General features: G+C 44.9%; 1 protein-coding gene across 1 annotated transcript in view; it reads left to right on the plus strand.

Annotated features, from left to right (window-relative positions):
- Window positions 1–11,901: 11,901 nt before the first annotated feature.
- LOC123760921 (dentin sialophosphoprotein-like) overlaps window positions 11,902–14,818 on the plus strand; it is a 31,200-nt gene continuing 28,283 nt past the window's right edge. The window contains exons 1-2 of the mRNA XM_069331103.1: window positions 11,902–11,954; window positions 12,165–12,446. Coding sequence (XP_069187204.1) covers window positions 11,902–11,954; window positions 12,165–12,446 — 335 coding nt within the window. The remainder of the gene's footprint in view (window positions 11,955–12,164; window positions 12,447–14,818) is intronic.

A 14,818-nucleotide genomic window follows, 5' to 3' on the forward strand; every position in this document is an offset into this window, starting at 1 on the left:
GCCAATATACCAGCCTTTATTATTAGCGGCATAACTACACGCAGAGCATTCTATTTTTTTTTTAAATAGATGGAATAATAAAAACGTTTTCTATGATGCGAGTTGCGGGTAGGTTTTCTATGGTGTTATCAGCGATGACTCAGGGCGGCCATATGGCCCCCGGAGCGCTGATAACACCGCCTTCCTCGACCATGGCTGGCCCCCTAGGGGCCCTCCTCCCTCGCCTCGACCCGTCATACATAACTACTCTCTAACCTCCTCACGTGTCACCAGGTGCTGGTGTCAGGCGGCACGTCCTGACACAATTACGTGAGAGAGAGAGAGAGAGCTAGCTAGTCCACGCCTTCATATATGGCCGCCCCGGACCACCTGGCCATATTTTGGTCATTAGATATTCACATGAAGAGAGGAGGAAGGAGCTGCTCAAGGCGTCTTCCATCATAATTCATGTTGACAGCAAGACACGAAGATTTACATCGTAATATTTTGTAAATCGACTAATCTCTCCACTTTCTACGACCTTCAGAACTGAGTGACTCATGATCTATCTATTTATCTATTTATCTATCTATCTATCTATCTATCTATCTATCTAATTATTTTTATTTATTTATATATATATATATATATATATATATATATATTTATTTATTTATTTATTTATTTATACAGAGACTTGATGTTTTACATTCTTGTAAAGCCACTAGCACGCATAGCGTTTCCGGCAGGTCCTTAATCTAACAGATAATTTTAAGTAGGTAAATTCTAGCAGAATTTATAAAATGATAACAGGTACATTACAAGGAAAAAATGAGATGAGAGAGATTAGTAGGTATATTAAAGCACATTGGTATCTCTGATTGCCTTGACAACTTGATTCAAATAAAATCAAATGTTTATTCAGGTAAAAGTACATACATAAAGGATGAGTTACAAACATAATGTTGGATTTATAGATAGAGTTAGTACATACAATACCTAAAGCCACTAGTAGGCATAGCGTTTCAGGCAAGGTGAGGGGGAAAAACGCTGAGACTGAAACTTAGTAGTAATTGAGATTAAAGTATAAATTGAGTTGAAAGAAAAAATAAAAGATGAAAAAGGGGGGAACATGGTAGAAAATAGCCAATATACAAGTTGGTCAGCAAACAGCATTGTTTACAAATAGTAAGACTTACTATTTAGGGGTAAAGGTAGGTAATTACATGGAGTTAATTAGGTAGTACTTAGTTTTCATCTTAAACTGGATGAGAGAGGTACAGTCTTTGACATGGTTGGGAAGGTCATTCCACATTCTGGGTCCCTTGATTTGTAGAGCATTTCTAGTTTGATTAAGTCGTACTCTAGGAATATCAAATAGGTATTTGTTTCTGGTGTGGTGCTCATGGGTTCTGTTACAACCTTCTAAGAAGCTCTTAAGGTCAGGATTGGCATTACAGTTCAGAGTTTTAAATATATAGAGTACACATGAGAGAATGTGCAGTGACTTAATATCTAACATATTCAGAGATTTGAGTAGGGGTACCGAGTGATGTCTGGGGCCAGAATTGGATATTGTCCTAATAGCAGCTTTGTGTTGAGTAATTAGAGGACGTAAATGATTTTGGGTAGTAGAGCCCCAAGCACAAATACCATAGTTGAGATATGGATAGATGAGGGAGTAATAGAGAGTCACCAGGGCAGGGCGGGGTACATAATATCTGATCTTAGAAAGAAAAACAATGCTGTTTGTTGACCAAATTGTATTTTTGCTTTTTTTCTGCCATGTTCCCCCCCCCCCTTTTCAATTTTTGTTCTTATTTATTCTCAACACATTTTATACTTTAATCTCAATTAGTATTAAGTTTTAGTCTTAGTGTTTTTCCTGCCCGAAACGCTTTGCGTAATAGTGGCTTTAGGCATTGTATGTACTAGCCCTACCTATAAATCCATCACTCTTTGTAAAATCTCTTGTATGTATGTACCTTACCTAAATAAACATTTATTTATTTATTTATTTATTTAATACCTAATAAATTTCCCAGAAATTTTAAGCAGTCATACTTCTAAATAAATAAATAAAGAAAACGCAATTACCCAGCTCCAACTCCTCAATATTTCTCACGTTTTTCTTCAATTTCGGGAGTAATTGAAATATTAACTCTCCAAAGTTCATTTTCTCATTTTTTATTTGTGGTCTGACGCCTAAAAGCATTTTGCAAGGGCTTCTTACATTTTCAAACACAGGTTTACACTTATTTATTTATTTATTTATTTATTTATTTATTTATGCATATACAAGAATGTACATAAGGAATGTGAGGATACAATTATGGTAATTACAGTCTTGTAAAGCCACTAGCACGCGCAGCGTTTCGGGCAGGTCCTTAATCTAAGAAAATTTTAAGGAGGTAAATACAAATACTTATCATATATCATGCTTATATTCGTTTAGGGTGAGGTGATACGACACAATTTTGTTGGGTGAGGTGAAAGAATACGAATCAATGGGTATAAATTGGATATGAAAACATAAGAATGAAAGTAACTACAAACGGCCTATTGATCTATATTTCTCTTGCTGCTTCTATGTTGGTTCGGGGTCTTGAAGTGGGTAAAATATAGTTATGTGTTAATTGGCTGTTGATTGCTGGTGTTGACCTTTTGGTGTGTAGTGCCTCGCTGATGTCGAGTCTCCTGCTATCGCTGTATCTATCGATGATTTCTGTGTTGCATGTTAAGACTTCTCTGGTGATGGTCTGGTTGTGAGACGAGATTATATGTTCCTTGATGGAGCCCTGTTGTTTGTGCATTGTTAATCGCCTGGAAAGAGACGTTGTTGTTGTCTTGCCTATATACTGAGATCTTTGGGGCTTACGTCCCCAAGTGGGCATGTGAAGGCATAGACAATGTTGGTTTCCTTCAAGGCGTTCTGTTTGGTGTCTGGGGAGTTTGTAACGGCTGATTCCCTCCTTCCCTCCCCCCCCCCCCCCTCGCCCATTTGTCAAAGGCCAAGAGGTTGACCTGAGGGCGGTCTTGCTAGCTTGGTCCTCTCGGTGCCTATGCTCCCCCACTCCATTCCCTCTCAATTCCCTCTCCATCCACCTCTCAATTCCCTCTCTTCCCCTCTCACCGTTCCCCCCCCCCTCCCCATACCAGGCGAGTCAAATGTCCCTACCTGTTATCTTAGAGGAGACAGGTTTGAACATAATTTATCGGTTTTTGTAAACATTGCTCCGATGTGTCCCAGGCTCGGGTGGTCCACTATAGAGGCGCCTTGTCCCCTTCAAATAGCTGGGGAGAGCTGACACAATCTTCGAAAATTTCATGTATCCTTCCACCACAGATAATGGAAGGTGATTGCCGGTAGATAAGTGCCAAGTCCTTATTGGCCCTGGAGAGCCAGACCTCAGGCCTATAGTTTTAAATGGTTGGCCGTAGCCAAAAATAATGGGTGGAGCCCTGGGGGGCTGTATTAGATTGTGGGAGGAGCAATCCTTCCACCGGTAAGCTGGAGATAAACAATATTTTAGTAGTGTGTTCTGGGAGTGTGTGGGGGTGGGAACTCGGTCCAGCATCAAAAGGGGCTAAGGGCAGCCATCGACATCTTGGCCTCAGTGTGGTTTTAAGGTATTGTGCACTTGAGTATTCATGTTCTCGGTAGATATCCACTTTGCCTCTTAGAGATAATAGAGTAGGGTATATGCTCATTTGATTTCAATATGTGTTAAATTAAATAAAGTTTTAAATGGTTTTTATTGTTTAGTTATCTCTGTCCCTTTTGTTGTTAATGTGGAACAGTTTCTATATATATATATATATATATATATATATATATATATATATATATATATATATATATATATATATATATATATATATATATATATATATATATATATATATATATATATGGGTGTGTGGTATTTGGAAATCGTCCTGTTCTCCTCCATTTACTGGATATTAAAGTTGCCCTTGGACCTAAATAAGCAAAGTAAATTAAACAAACTAATTCTCAAGATTTATTACCGAAGTTCCTATTGGCCGGGAGTCCCATGATTACTGATCCCTGGCCTTCCTGGGGGATCGCTGATAGACACATTCAGGTATGATAGATCAGGCAGGTGGTGGCAGGGTCTAATGAGTTGTTAATTATTAGTTTTTAAGTTAATGACCCCTATTATTGTTGTTTCCTCTCTATTTAATATTTCGCCTTGTACCCGCGGTAGCTCAGTGAGGAGCCCTACTGAGCTGTAGCAGTGTTGAGCCAGGTCTGTCAACACCTGTGTAGATTGCTATACAGCGTCCTGATATGCTGCCCATGTCACAGTCGATCTGTCTGGCTCCTCTAGCTTCTTGTGGTTGATCTTCTTCCCGATTGATTGACTGATGAAGATTAAGCCACCCAAGAGGTGGCACGGGCATGGATAGCCCGTAAGTGGTGGCCCTTTTGAGCCATTACCAGTATCAAAAGATGATACTGGAGATCTGTGGAGGCGCGACTGCACCCTGCGTGACGGGAGATGTCTCCCATGTCTTCCTGCTGTTGTTGTTTAAGATTTGCTACCTGGAACAAAAAGTTCTTCCTGCTTTTACGCTCTCCCTTTAGTATCTGCTTCCAGGTTGGTGTGGTGTGGTCATTCCTGGTGACGTCACTGGGCTGGCCGACTCCAGCCATGACGTCGGCTGGCGGGCTTCCCATCCCTTCTCGCCCGTTTTCTTTGGTTCCTGGCTGTTTGAAGGTAGACTCTGGCAATAAACGATTAGTTAGTTAGTGTGTTTAGTTCATTTATTATGCACCCATACCCATCTTGTGGGCGATTCAAAAGTCATTTCTGAACATGAATTTGAACTTTAAATTTTACCCCAAAAGGGCGAGGTTTTTGGGCAGCGCCACTCATCTTGTGAGTGGACACACCGCCATAGTGACAGTATTGGGCAGCGTCACTCATCCTGTGAGTGGACACACCGCCATAGTGACAGTATTGGGCAGCGCCACTCATCCTGTGAGTGGACACACCGCCATAGTGACAGTATTGGGCAGCGCCACTCATCCTGTGAGTGGACACACCGCCATAGTGACAGTATTGGGCAGCGCCACTCATCTTGTGAGTGGACACACCGCCATAGTGACAGTACTGGGCAGCGCCACTCATCCTGTGAGTGGACACACCGCCATAGTGACAGTACTGGGCAGCGCCACTCATCTTGTGAGTGGACACACCGTCATAGTGACAGTATTGGGCAGCGCCACTCATCCTGTGAGTGGACACACCGCCATAGTGACAGTATTGGGCAGCGCCACTCATCCTGTGAGTGGACACACCGCCATAGTGACAGTATTGGTCAGCGCCACTCATCCTGTGAGTGGACACACCGCCATAGTGACAGTATTGGGCAGCGCCACTCATCTTGTGAGTGGACACACCGCCATAGTGACAGTATTGGGCAGCGCCACTCATCCTGTGAGTGGACACACCGCCATAGTGACAGTATTGGGCAGCGCCACTCATCTTGTGAGTGGACACACCGCCATAGTGACAGTATTGGGCAGCGCCACTCATCCTGTGAGTGGACACACCGCCATAGTGACAGTATTGGGCAGCGCCACTCATCCTGTGAGTGGACACACCGCCATAGTGACAGTATTGGGCAGCGCCACTCATCCTGTGAGTGGACACACCGCCATAGTGACAGTATTGGGCAGCGCCACTCATCTTGTGAGTGGACACACCGCCATAGTGACAGTATTGGGCAGCGCCACTCATCTTGTGAGTGGACACACCGCCATAGTGACAGTATTGGGCAGCGCCACTCATCTTGTGAGTGGACACACCGCCATAGTGACAGTATTGGGCAGCGTCACTCATCCTGTGAGTGGACACACCGCCATAGTGACAGTATTGGGCAGCGCCACTCATCCTGTGAGTGGACACACCGCCATAGTGACAGTATTGGGCAGCGCCACTCATCCTGTGAGTGGACACACCGCCATAGTGACAGTATTGGGCAGCGCCACTCATCTTGTGAGTGGACACACCGCCATAGTGACAGTATTGGGCAGCGCCACTCATCCTGTGAGTGGACACACCGCCATAGTGACAGTATTGGTCAGCGCCACTCATCCTGTGAGTGGACACACCGCCATAGTGACAGTATTGGTCAGCGCCACTCATCCTGTGAGTGGACACACCGCCATAGTGACAGTATTGGGCAGCGCCACTCATCCTGTGAGTGGACACACCGCCATAGTGACAGTATTGGTCAGCGCCACTCATCCTGTGAGTGGACACACCGCCATAGTGACAGTATTGGGCAGCGCCACTCATCCTGTGAGTGGACACACCGCCATAGTGACAGTATTGGGCAGCGCCACTCATCCTGTGAGTGGACACACCGCCATAGTGACAGTATTGGTCAGCGCCACTCATCCTGTGAGTGGACACACCGCCATAGTGACAGTATTGGGCAGCGCCACTCATCCTGTGAGTGGACACACCGCCATAGTGACAGTATTGGGCAGCGCCACTCATCTTGTGAGTGGACACACCGCCATAGTGACAGTATTGGTCAGCGCCACTCATCCTGTGAGTGGACACACCGCCATAGTGACAGTATTGGTCAGCGCCACTCATCCTGTGAGTGGACACACCGCCATAGTGACAGTATTGGGCAGCGTCACTCATCCTGTGAGTGGACACACCGCCATAGTGACAGTATTGGGCAGCGCCACTCATCCTGTGAGTGGACACACCGCCATAGCGACAGTATTGGGCAGCGCCACTCATCCTGTGAGTGGACACACCGCCATAGTGACAGTATTGGGCAGCGCCACTCATCCTGTGAGTGGACACACCGCCATAGTGACAGTATTGGGCAGCGCCACTCATCCTGTGAGTGGACACACCGCCATAGTGACAGTATTGGGCAGCGTCACCCATCCTGTGAGTGGACACACCGCCATAGTGACAGTATTGGGCAGCGCCACTCATCCTGTGAGTGGACACACCGCCATAGTGACAGTATTGGGCAGCGCCACTCATCCTGTGAGTGGACACACCGCCATAGTGACAGTATTGGGCAGCGACACCCATCCTGTGAGTGGACACACCGCCATAGTGACAGTATTGGGCAGCGCCACTCATCCTGTGAGTGGACACACCGCCATAGTGACAGTATTGGGCAGCGACACCCATCCTGTGAGTGGACACACCGCCATAGTGACAGTATTGGGCAGCGCCACTCATCCTGTGAGTGGACACACCGCCATAGCGACAGTATTGGGCAGCGCCACTCATCCTGTGAGTGAACACACCGCCATAGCAGCATGTACAACACTCCCCAATAGGAAGAAAACCCGCTGGGTTGTTCATCCTGTCCCAAATACAGCTGGGACTTGCTTAACTGTCTCCAGTGAACAGCTCACCAAACAAGAAGATTAACATTTGCCAAACCCTAAAATTCGTGTTATCCTGCGGGTGCAAAATAGGGACTCTCTTAAGAACAGTATATATATATTTGGCAAATAGTGTTTCCTTAACTCCAACAATGTGTGGATTACTATTCTACACATATAATCCTTAACGTACGATTATGTTACGTTGCTGAGTAGATTAGATACAGTGTTTAGTTGGTTTTCCTATTTATTTAGTAGTCCTGGATACAACAGTGTCGTAGACGTTGAGACAGAGCTTAGAGCAGAGCTGAGAGCTGAGTGAGGCCGGAGTCGCGGAGCTCTATGTGGGAGAGTGTTGTAGCTGGATGAAGTCGTAGTCTGCTGTCTGCTCTGTGTCGAAGCTGTAGCGTCTTGGCGTAGATTAGAACTGCCTACACCGAGTACTACATTCTTGACTGTGGAAATTGTACTGTCCGCTATTCGATTGATTAATTGATGAAGATTAAGCCACCCAAAAGGTGGCACGGGCATGAATAGCCCGTAAGTGGTGGCCCTTTTGAGCCATTACCAGTATCAAGAGCTGATACTGGAGACCTGTGGAGGCGCGACTGCACCCTGCGTGACGAGAGATGTCTCCCGTGTGTATAATTGCTATTCTCTGCCTTGTTCCCCTCCTTTTTTAACTCGATTTATACTTTAAGCTCAATTATTATTAAGTTTTAGTCTAAGGTTTTTCCCCCTCACCTTGCCCGAGGCGCTATGTGTACTAGTGGCTTTAAGTATTGTATGTACTGCCTCTATCTTTAAATCCAACATCATGTTTGTAACGCAATGTATGTACCCTTACCCGAATAAAAATTCTAAATCTAAATCTAAATCTAAAATGCAAACACAGCGCGCTCACTTTGCACTGCACGAATTCTGAAGTTGATAGATTTTTATTAGTTTAGTTGACTTATTATGCACCCCATACTCATCCTGTGGGAGATTGTGGAAAAAGTTACAGAAGAACATAAAGGGCTCAGGGACTGAACCCCAAAATTCGTTTACCTAATCAAGTTACAGTTTTATCCTTAACACAACGATCTAACGTAACCGGAGTAACGCTCTATTACTCCCTCATCTATCCTTATCTCAATTATGGTATTTGGGCTTGGGGCTCTACTACCCAAAATCATCTACATCTTCTAATTACTCAACACAAAGCTGCTATTAGAATAATAACAAACTCTGGCCCCAGACAGCACTCGGTACCCTTACTTAAATCTACAGTGGGTCGTCTCTCCGTTCTGTCTCTGTGTCGGATCAGGGACGGATCCTAGCCCGCCATTTGACGTCGAATCTCCGTTTTCGGCGACCCACATTAACTCCCCCCCCCCTCCCCTCACCCATCCAGAGCCCAACCCCACCCCCTACCCCCCCAAGGTTAGGTGTACCCTTACTTAAATCTTTGAATATGTTAGATATTAAGTCACTGCACATCCACATCCTCTCTTCTATATAAATAAAAATGGTCTTTTGGGCATAACTGCTAATCTCCGAAAGTTCTTCACCGATTGGTTTCAAATTTTCACACAACGTTCCATTCGCATCCGAGCAGATTTTCATATTAATACTATATAGATGTCACATCTGTGACGGTAAAAAAAACATGCTTTTTTTGAAAACTGTGTTTTTCATGTGAGGGGAAATCTTCGAAACCTCTTTACCGATTGCTTTGAAACTTTGACACAACGTTGCATTCGAATAGGCGCGTCTTTTTATATATCTACGATATACATGCCTCACCTGTGACAGGGAAAAACATGTTTTTTTTTTAAAAAACAGCGCCATCTGATGTTCGTATAAATAAATCAATGTTTATTTAGGTAAGGTACATACATACAAGAGATTTTACAAAGAGTGATGGATTTATAGATAGAGCTAGTACATACAATGCCTAAAGCCACTATTACGCAAAGCGTTTCGGGCAGGAAAAACATTAATGACTAAAACTTAATACTAATTGAGTATAAAGAATAAAATGTGTTGAGAACAAATAAAAATAAAGATAAAAAAGGGGGGAACATGGCTGAAAAAGCAGCACAAAGACAATTAGGTCAGCAAACAGCGTTGTTTAAAAAAACAGACATTGGTTGACAATAGAGGGGTAAGGTAGGTTACAGGGAATTTATTAGGTATAGCTTCGTTTTTATCTTAAACTGGTTGAGAGAGGTACAGTCTTTAACATGGTTGGGAAGGTCATTCCACATTCTGGGCCCCTTGATTTGTAGAGCATTTCTAGTTTGATTAAGTCGTACTCTAGGAATATCAAAACTGTATTTATTTCTGGTGTGGTGCTCATGGGTTCTGTTACAACCTTCTATGAAGCTTTTGAGGTCAGGATTGGCATTACAGTTCAGCATTTTATATATGTATAATACACATGAGAGGATGTGCAGTGACTTAATATCTAACATATTCAGAGATTTGAGTAGGGGTACCGAGTGATGTCTGGGGCCAGAGTTGGATATTGTTCTAATAGCAGCTTTGTGTTGAGTAATAAGAGGACGTAAATGATTTTGGGTAGTAGAACCCCAAGCACAAATACCATAGTTGAGATAAGGATAGATGAGGGAGTAATAGAGAGTCACCAGGGCAGGGCGGGGTACATAATATCTGATCTTAGAAAGAATGCCAACAGTTTTTGAAACTTTTTTTGATATATTTAGAATGTGTCCCTGGAAATTCAGCTTGTGGTCAATGAGAACGCCAAGGAATTTGCCATCTAATTTGTTACAAATTTGGGTATTGTTTATTTTTAGAGTTATTTGATTAGAGGATTTATTGCCAAACAGAATATAGAAAGCTTTGTCAATGTTAAGGGTGAGTTTGTTGGCAGTTAGTTAAAGATGGACTTTATTTAGCTCAGTATTTACTGTGGCATTTAGAGCAAGGGGGTCAGGACTGGAGTAAATGAAGGCTGTGACGTCAGCAAATAGAATTGGTTTGAGGTGTTGGGAGGCATTTGGAAGGTCATTAATGTAGATGAAAAAGAGGAGAGGGCCAAGTATGCTGCCCTGAGGAACACCAATGTTGATGGGTAGGGTGGGAGAAATTGAATTATTCACAGAAACATACTGGAGCCTGTCAGTAAGGTAAGATTTGAGGTATTGCAGGGAGTGTCCTCTGACTCCATAATGATGTAATTTAAGAACAAGGTTTTGGTGGTTGACAGTGTCAAAAGCCTTACGCAGGTCCACAAATAACCCAACAGGGAACTCATTTTTATCAAGAGCTGCATGAATCAAGTTAATCATACTAATAAGTGCATCGGTAGTGCTTTTTTTGGGTCTGAAGCCATATTGGCAAGGGCTAAGAATATTGAGTTTGGCTAGATAAGAGTAAAGCTGCTTGTAGATTAGTTTTTCAAATATTTTTGACAAGTTTGGCAGAATTGATATAGGTCTGTAGTTGTTAACATCTGTGAGATCACCACATTTGTGGACAGGCGTTACTCTCGCTTTTTTAGAATATCTGGAAAGGTTTGGAGTTCAAGTGACTTGTTGAAGAGCAATGCAATAGCAGGGGCTAAAGATCTGGAGGCTTTTTTGTAAATTAAAGTTGGTATCTCCTCGAGGGCACTAGACTTGGTTTTAAGGGAAAGGATTATCTCATTGACATCAGTGGAACTAGTAGGCTTTAGGTACAGAGACTGTGGATAGTTACTTGTAAGATAGTCCTGAACATCAGTACAGGAAGATGGAATATCATTTGCAAGGGATGACCCAATGGAAGAGAAGAACCTATTGAACTCAATAGCAGTATCAGAGGCTGTAAGCTCACCATCGTTATTGGACAAGAGTGTTGGTTTGTTATTTAAAATCTTCTTTGATCCCAATATTTGTGAAATTGTGCTCCAAGTTTTTTTAATGTTGCTCTTTATTTGGGTAAATTTATCTTCGTTTTGTTGAATAAACTGTGTTATGTTGAACACTGTCTTTTCGTTACACCCCGCACACATTTTGTTGATGTATATACGAGAGTTTACATTCTTGTAAAGCCACTAGTACGCGTAGCGTTTCGGGCAGGTCCTTAACCCTAATTTCCCCGGAATACGACCCGCCGAATCGTTTAACAACCAGGTACCCATTTACTGCTGGGTGAACAGACGCTACAGTTAAGGATTGACGCCCGGTCAATCCTCTCCGGCCAGGATTCGAACCCAAGGCAAGGCGCTTGCGAAACGCCAGGCGAACATATATATGTTCTGCCACTCTGCTAGTCATTTGAGACTGCCTCTGAGAATTAGCGCTGAATTCATAGCACCACAGAACATAAATTGCGTTGTGAGAGCCCAGGACCTTCTCGTTAGGGTCGCTCTGGCGACCTAAGCCAGAGCGGTCAGCGGTCAGAGGTCAGCGGCCTAAGTGAAGGGGATTACAAACTTTTGAGGTCTCGGCGTTTGCTCGCGCCTAGTCAATTGTTCTTCTATGCTCCCAGAGTGAGGAATGAGCTGCTTACTACACTTAGCGTGTTCGCTAAGCATGTCCTTCCTCAGGCGACCCATCCAGACATTGTTAAAGTTGACGGATGTAATGTAAGATTATCACGACAAGAATAAGGAGAAAGGAATTAAAAATCAATTTTTTAGACTCCTCCCAATCCAAAATCACAATTCACTAATTCAATGTTATATCTTCACACTGAGGGCAGCCAACCCAGGTGGCTGTGTACTGCAAGTGTTTAATGAACTATCATCAAGGTGTGTTATTACTACATGTAAGTTACACCTTCGTGTGCCCCCTAGTACCGTTAGCCCTGAGAACTTACTCCTTCGTGTGCCCCCTAGTACTGTTAGTCCTGAGAACTTACACCTTCGTGTGCCCCCTAGTACTGTTAGTCCTGAGAACTTACTCCTTCGTGTGCCCCCTAGTACTGTTAGTCCTGAGAACTTACTCCTTCGTGTGCCCCCTAGTACTGTTAGTCCTGAGAACTTACACCTTCGTGTGCCCCCTAGTACCGTTACTCCTGAGAACTTACATCTTCGTGTGCCCCCTAGTACCGTTACTCCTGAGACACTTACACCTTCGTGTGTCCCCTAGTACCGTTAGTCCTGAGAACTTACACCTTCGTGTGCCCCCTAGTACCGTTAGTCCTGAGAACTTACTCCTTCGTGTGCCCCCTAGTACCGTTACTCCTGAGACACTTACACCTTCGTGTGTCCCTAGTACCGTTAGTCCTGAGAACTTACTCCTTCGTGTGCCCCCTAGTACCGTTACTCCTGAGAACTTACGCCTTCGTGTGCCCCCTAGTACCGTTACTCCTGAGAACTTACACCTTCGTGTGCCCCCTAGTACCGTTACTAGTGAGAAATTACACCTTCGTGTGCCCCCTAGTACCGTTGTCCTGAGAGAAATTAAGGCGGGATAACGCCACATTTAGTACAATATAACCACCACAACTTAGATACACTTTAACTGCCACTTAGTGTACCAATGGCCCGATGTTTTATGAAAGATAAGCTAGTGACTAGTCGTAACCTATCAGCATCTAGTCAATTTAGTGCACCAGTGTTGTGTAAGTTTCATGTACCTCAAACTTGACCTGTTTAACTGAACAAATCCACAAGGGCCGTGACGAGGATTCGAACCTGCGTTCTATTGAACGGCCTATTGACATAGCTCGGGTGCAGGGGGGAGTTGTGTAAAATCCTAGTTAGTGCCTCGGAGAGGCTACGGGATCCAGTAAGTTCAGTAGAACTTCGGTTTCAACCCTTTTAACCCTGTCGTAGCTCAGTCGATTAAGGCAGTGTCTGGGATGCTCCCGGACGCAGGTTCGAATCCTCGTCACGGCCCTTGTGGATTTGTTCATTTGATGCATCACGTTAGTGTGATGTCTGTGTGTATTAACCTGTTTAACTTAGCAGCCTCAAGCTTCAGTGACAAGTGCCAGGGTTTTGACTTTAATGTGCTGTAAATAATGTAAATAACTCTTGTTATGTGTAAAAAGTTCACCCCGGTAACGTGGATAAGGTAGACTTTTACTGAGTCTCAAGACTGAATAAAAATGTGATTTAGGTGAGGCCACGAGTGAATACTATTGAGAAGGGAAAGAGATCACCAGGAGCTGTACTTGAGGAAACAACCAACCACAGGGCACACCTACAGGTGTAGAACCAAGCACAGAGCACTCCTACAGGTGTAGAACCAAGCACAGGGCACACCTACAGGTGTAGAACCAAGCACAGAGCACACCTACAGGTGTAGAACCAAGCACAGGGCACACCTACAGGTGTGGAACCAAGCACAGGGCACACCTACAGGTGTGGAACCAAGCACAGGGCACACCTACAGGTGTAGAACCAAGCACAGAGCACACCTACAGGTGTGGAACCAAGCACAGAGCACACCTACAGGTGTGGAACCAAGAACAGAGCACTCCTACAGGTGTAGAACCAAGCACAGGGCACACCTACAGGTGTGGAACCAAGCACAGGGCACACCTACAGGTGTGGAACCAAGCACAGGGCACACCTACAGGTGTAGAACCAAGCACAGAGCACACCTACAGGTGTGGAACCAAGCACAGGGCACACCTACAGGTGTGGAACCAAGCACAGGGCACACCTACAGGTGTAGAACCAAGCACAGGGCACACCTACAGGTGTAGAACCAAGCACAGGGCACACCTACAGGTGTAGAACCAAGCACAGAGCACACCTACAGGTGTAGAACCAAGCACAGGGCACACCTACAGGTGTAGAACCAAGCACAGGGCACACCTACAGGTGTAGAACCAAGCACAGAGCACACCTACAGGTGTGGAACCAAGCACAGGGCACACCTACAGGTGTGGAACCAAGCACAGGGCACACCTACAGGTGTGGAACCAAGCACAGGGCACACCTACAGGTGTAGAACCAAGCACAGGGCACACCTACAGGTGTAGAACCAAGCACAGAGCACACCTACAGGTGTAGAACCAAGCACAGGGCACACCTACAGGTGTGGAACCAAGCACAGGGCACACCTACAGGTGTGGAACCAAGCACAGGGCACACCTACAGGTGTGGAACCAAGCACAGGGCACACCTACAGGTGTAGAACCAAGCACAGGGCACACCTACAGGTGTAGAACCAAACACAGAGCACACCTACAGGTGTAGAACCAAGCACAGGGCACACCTACAGGTGTGGAACCAAGCACAGGGCACACCTACAGGTGTGGAACCAAGCACAGGGCACACCTACAGGTGTAGAACCAAGCACAGGGCACACCTACAGGTGTGGAACCAAGCACAGGGCACACCTACAGGTGTAGAACCAAGCACAGGGCACACCTACAGGTGTAGAACCAAGCACAGGGCACACCTACAGGTGTGGAACCAAGCACAGAGCACACCTACAGGTGTAGAACCAAGCACAGGGCACACCTACAGGTGTAGAACCAAGCACAGGGCAC

The sequence above is a fragment of the Procambarus clarkii genome, chromosome 3 (genome assembly GCF_040958095.1).
Source record: "Procambarus clarkii isolate CNS0578487 chromosome 3, FALCON_Pclarkii_2.0, whole genome shotgun sequence".
NCBI lineage: Eukaryota > Metazoa > Arthropoda > Malacostraca > Decapoda > Cambaridae > Procambarus > Procambarus clarkii.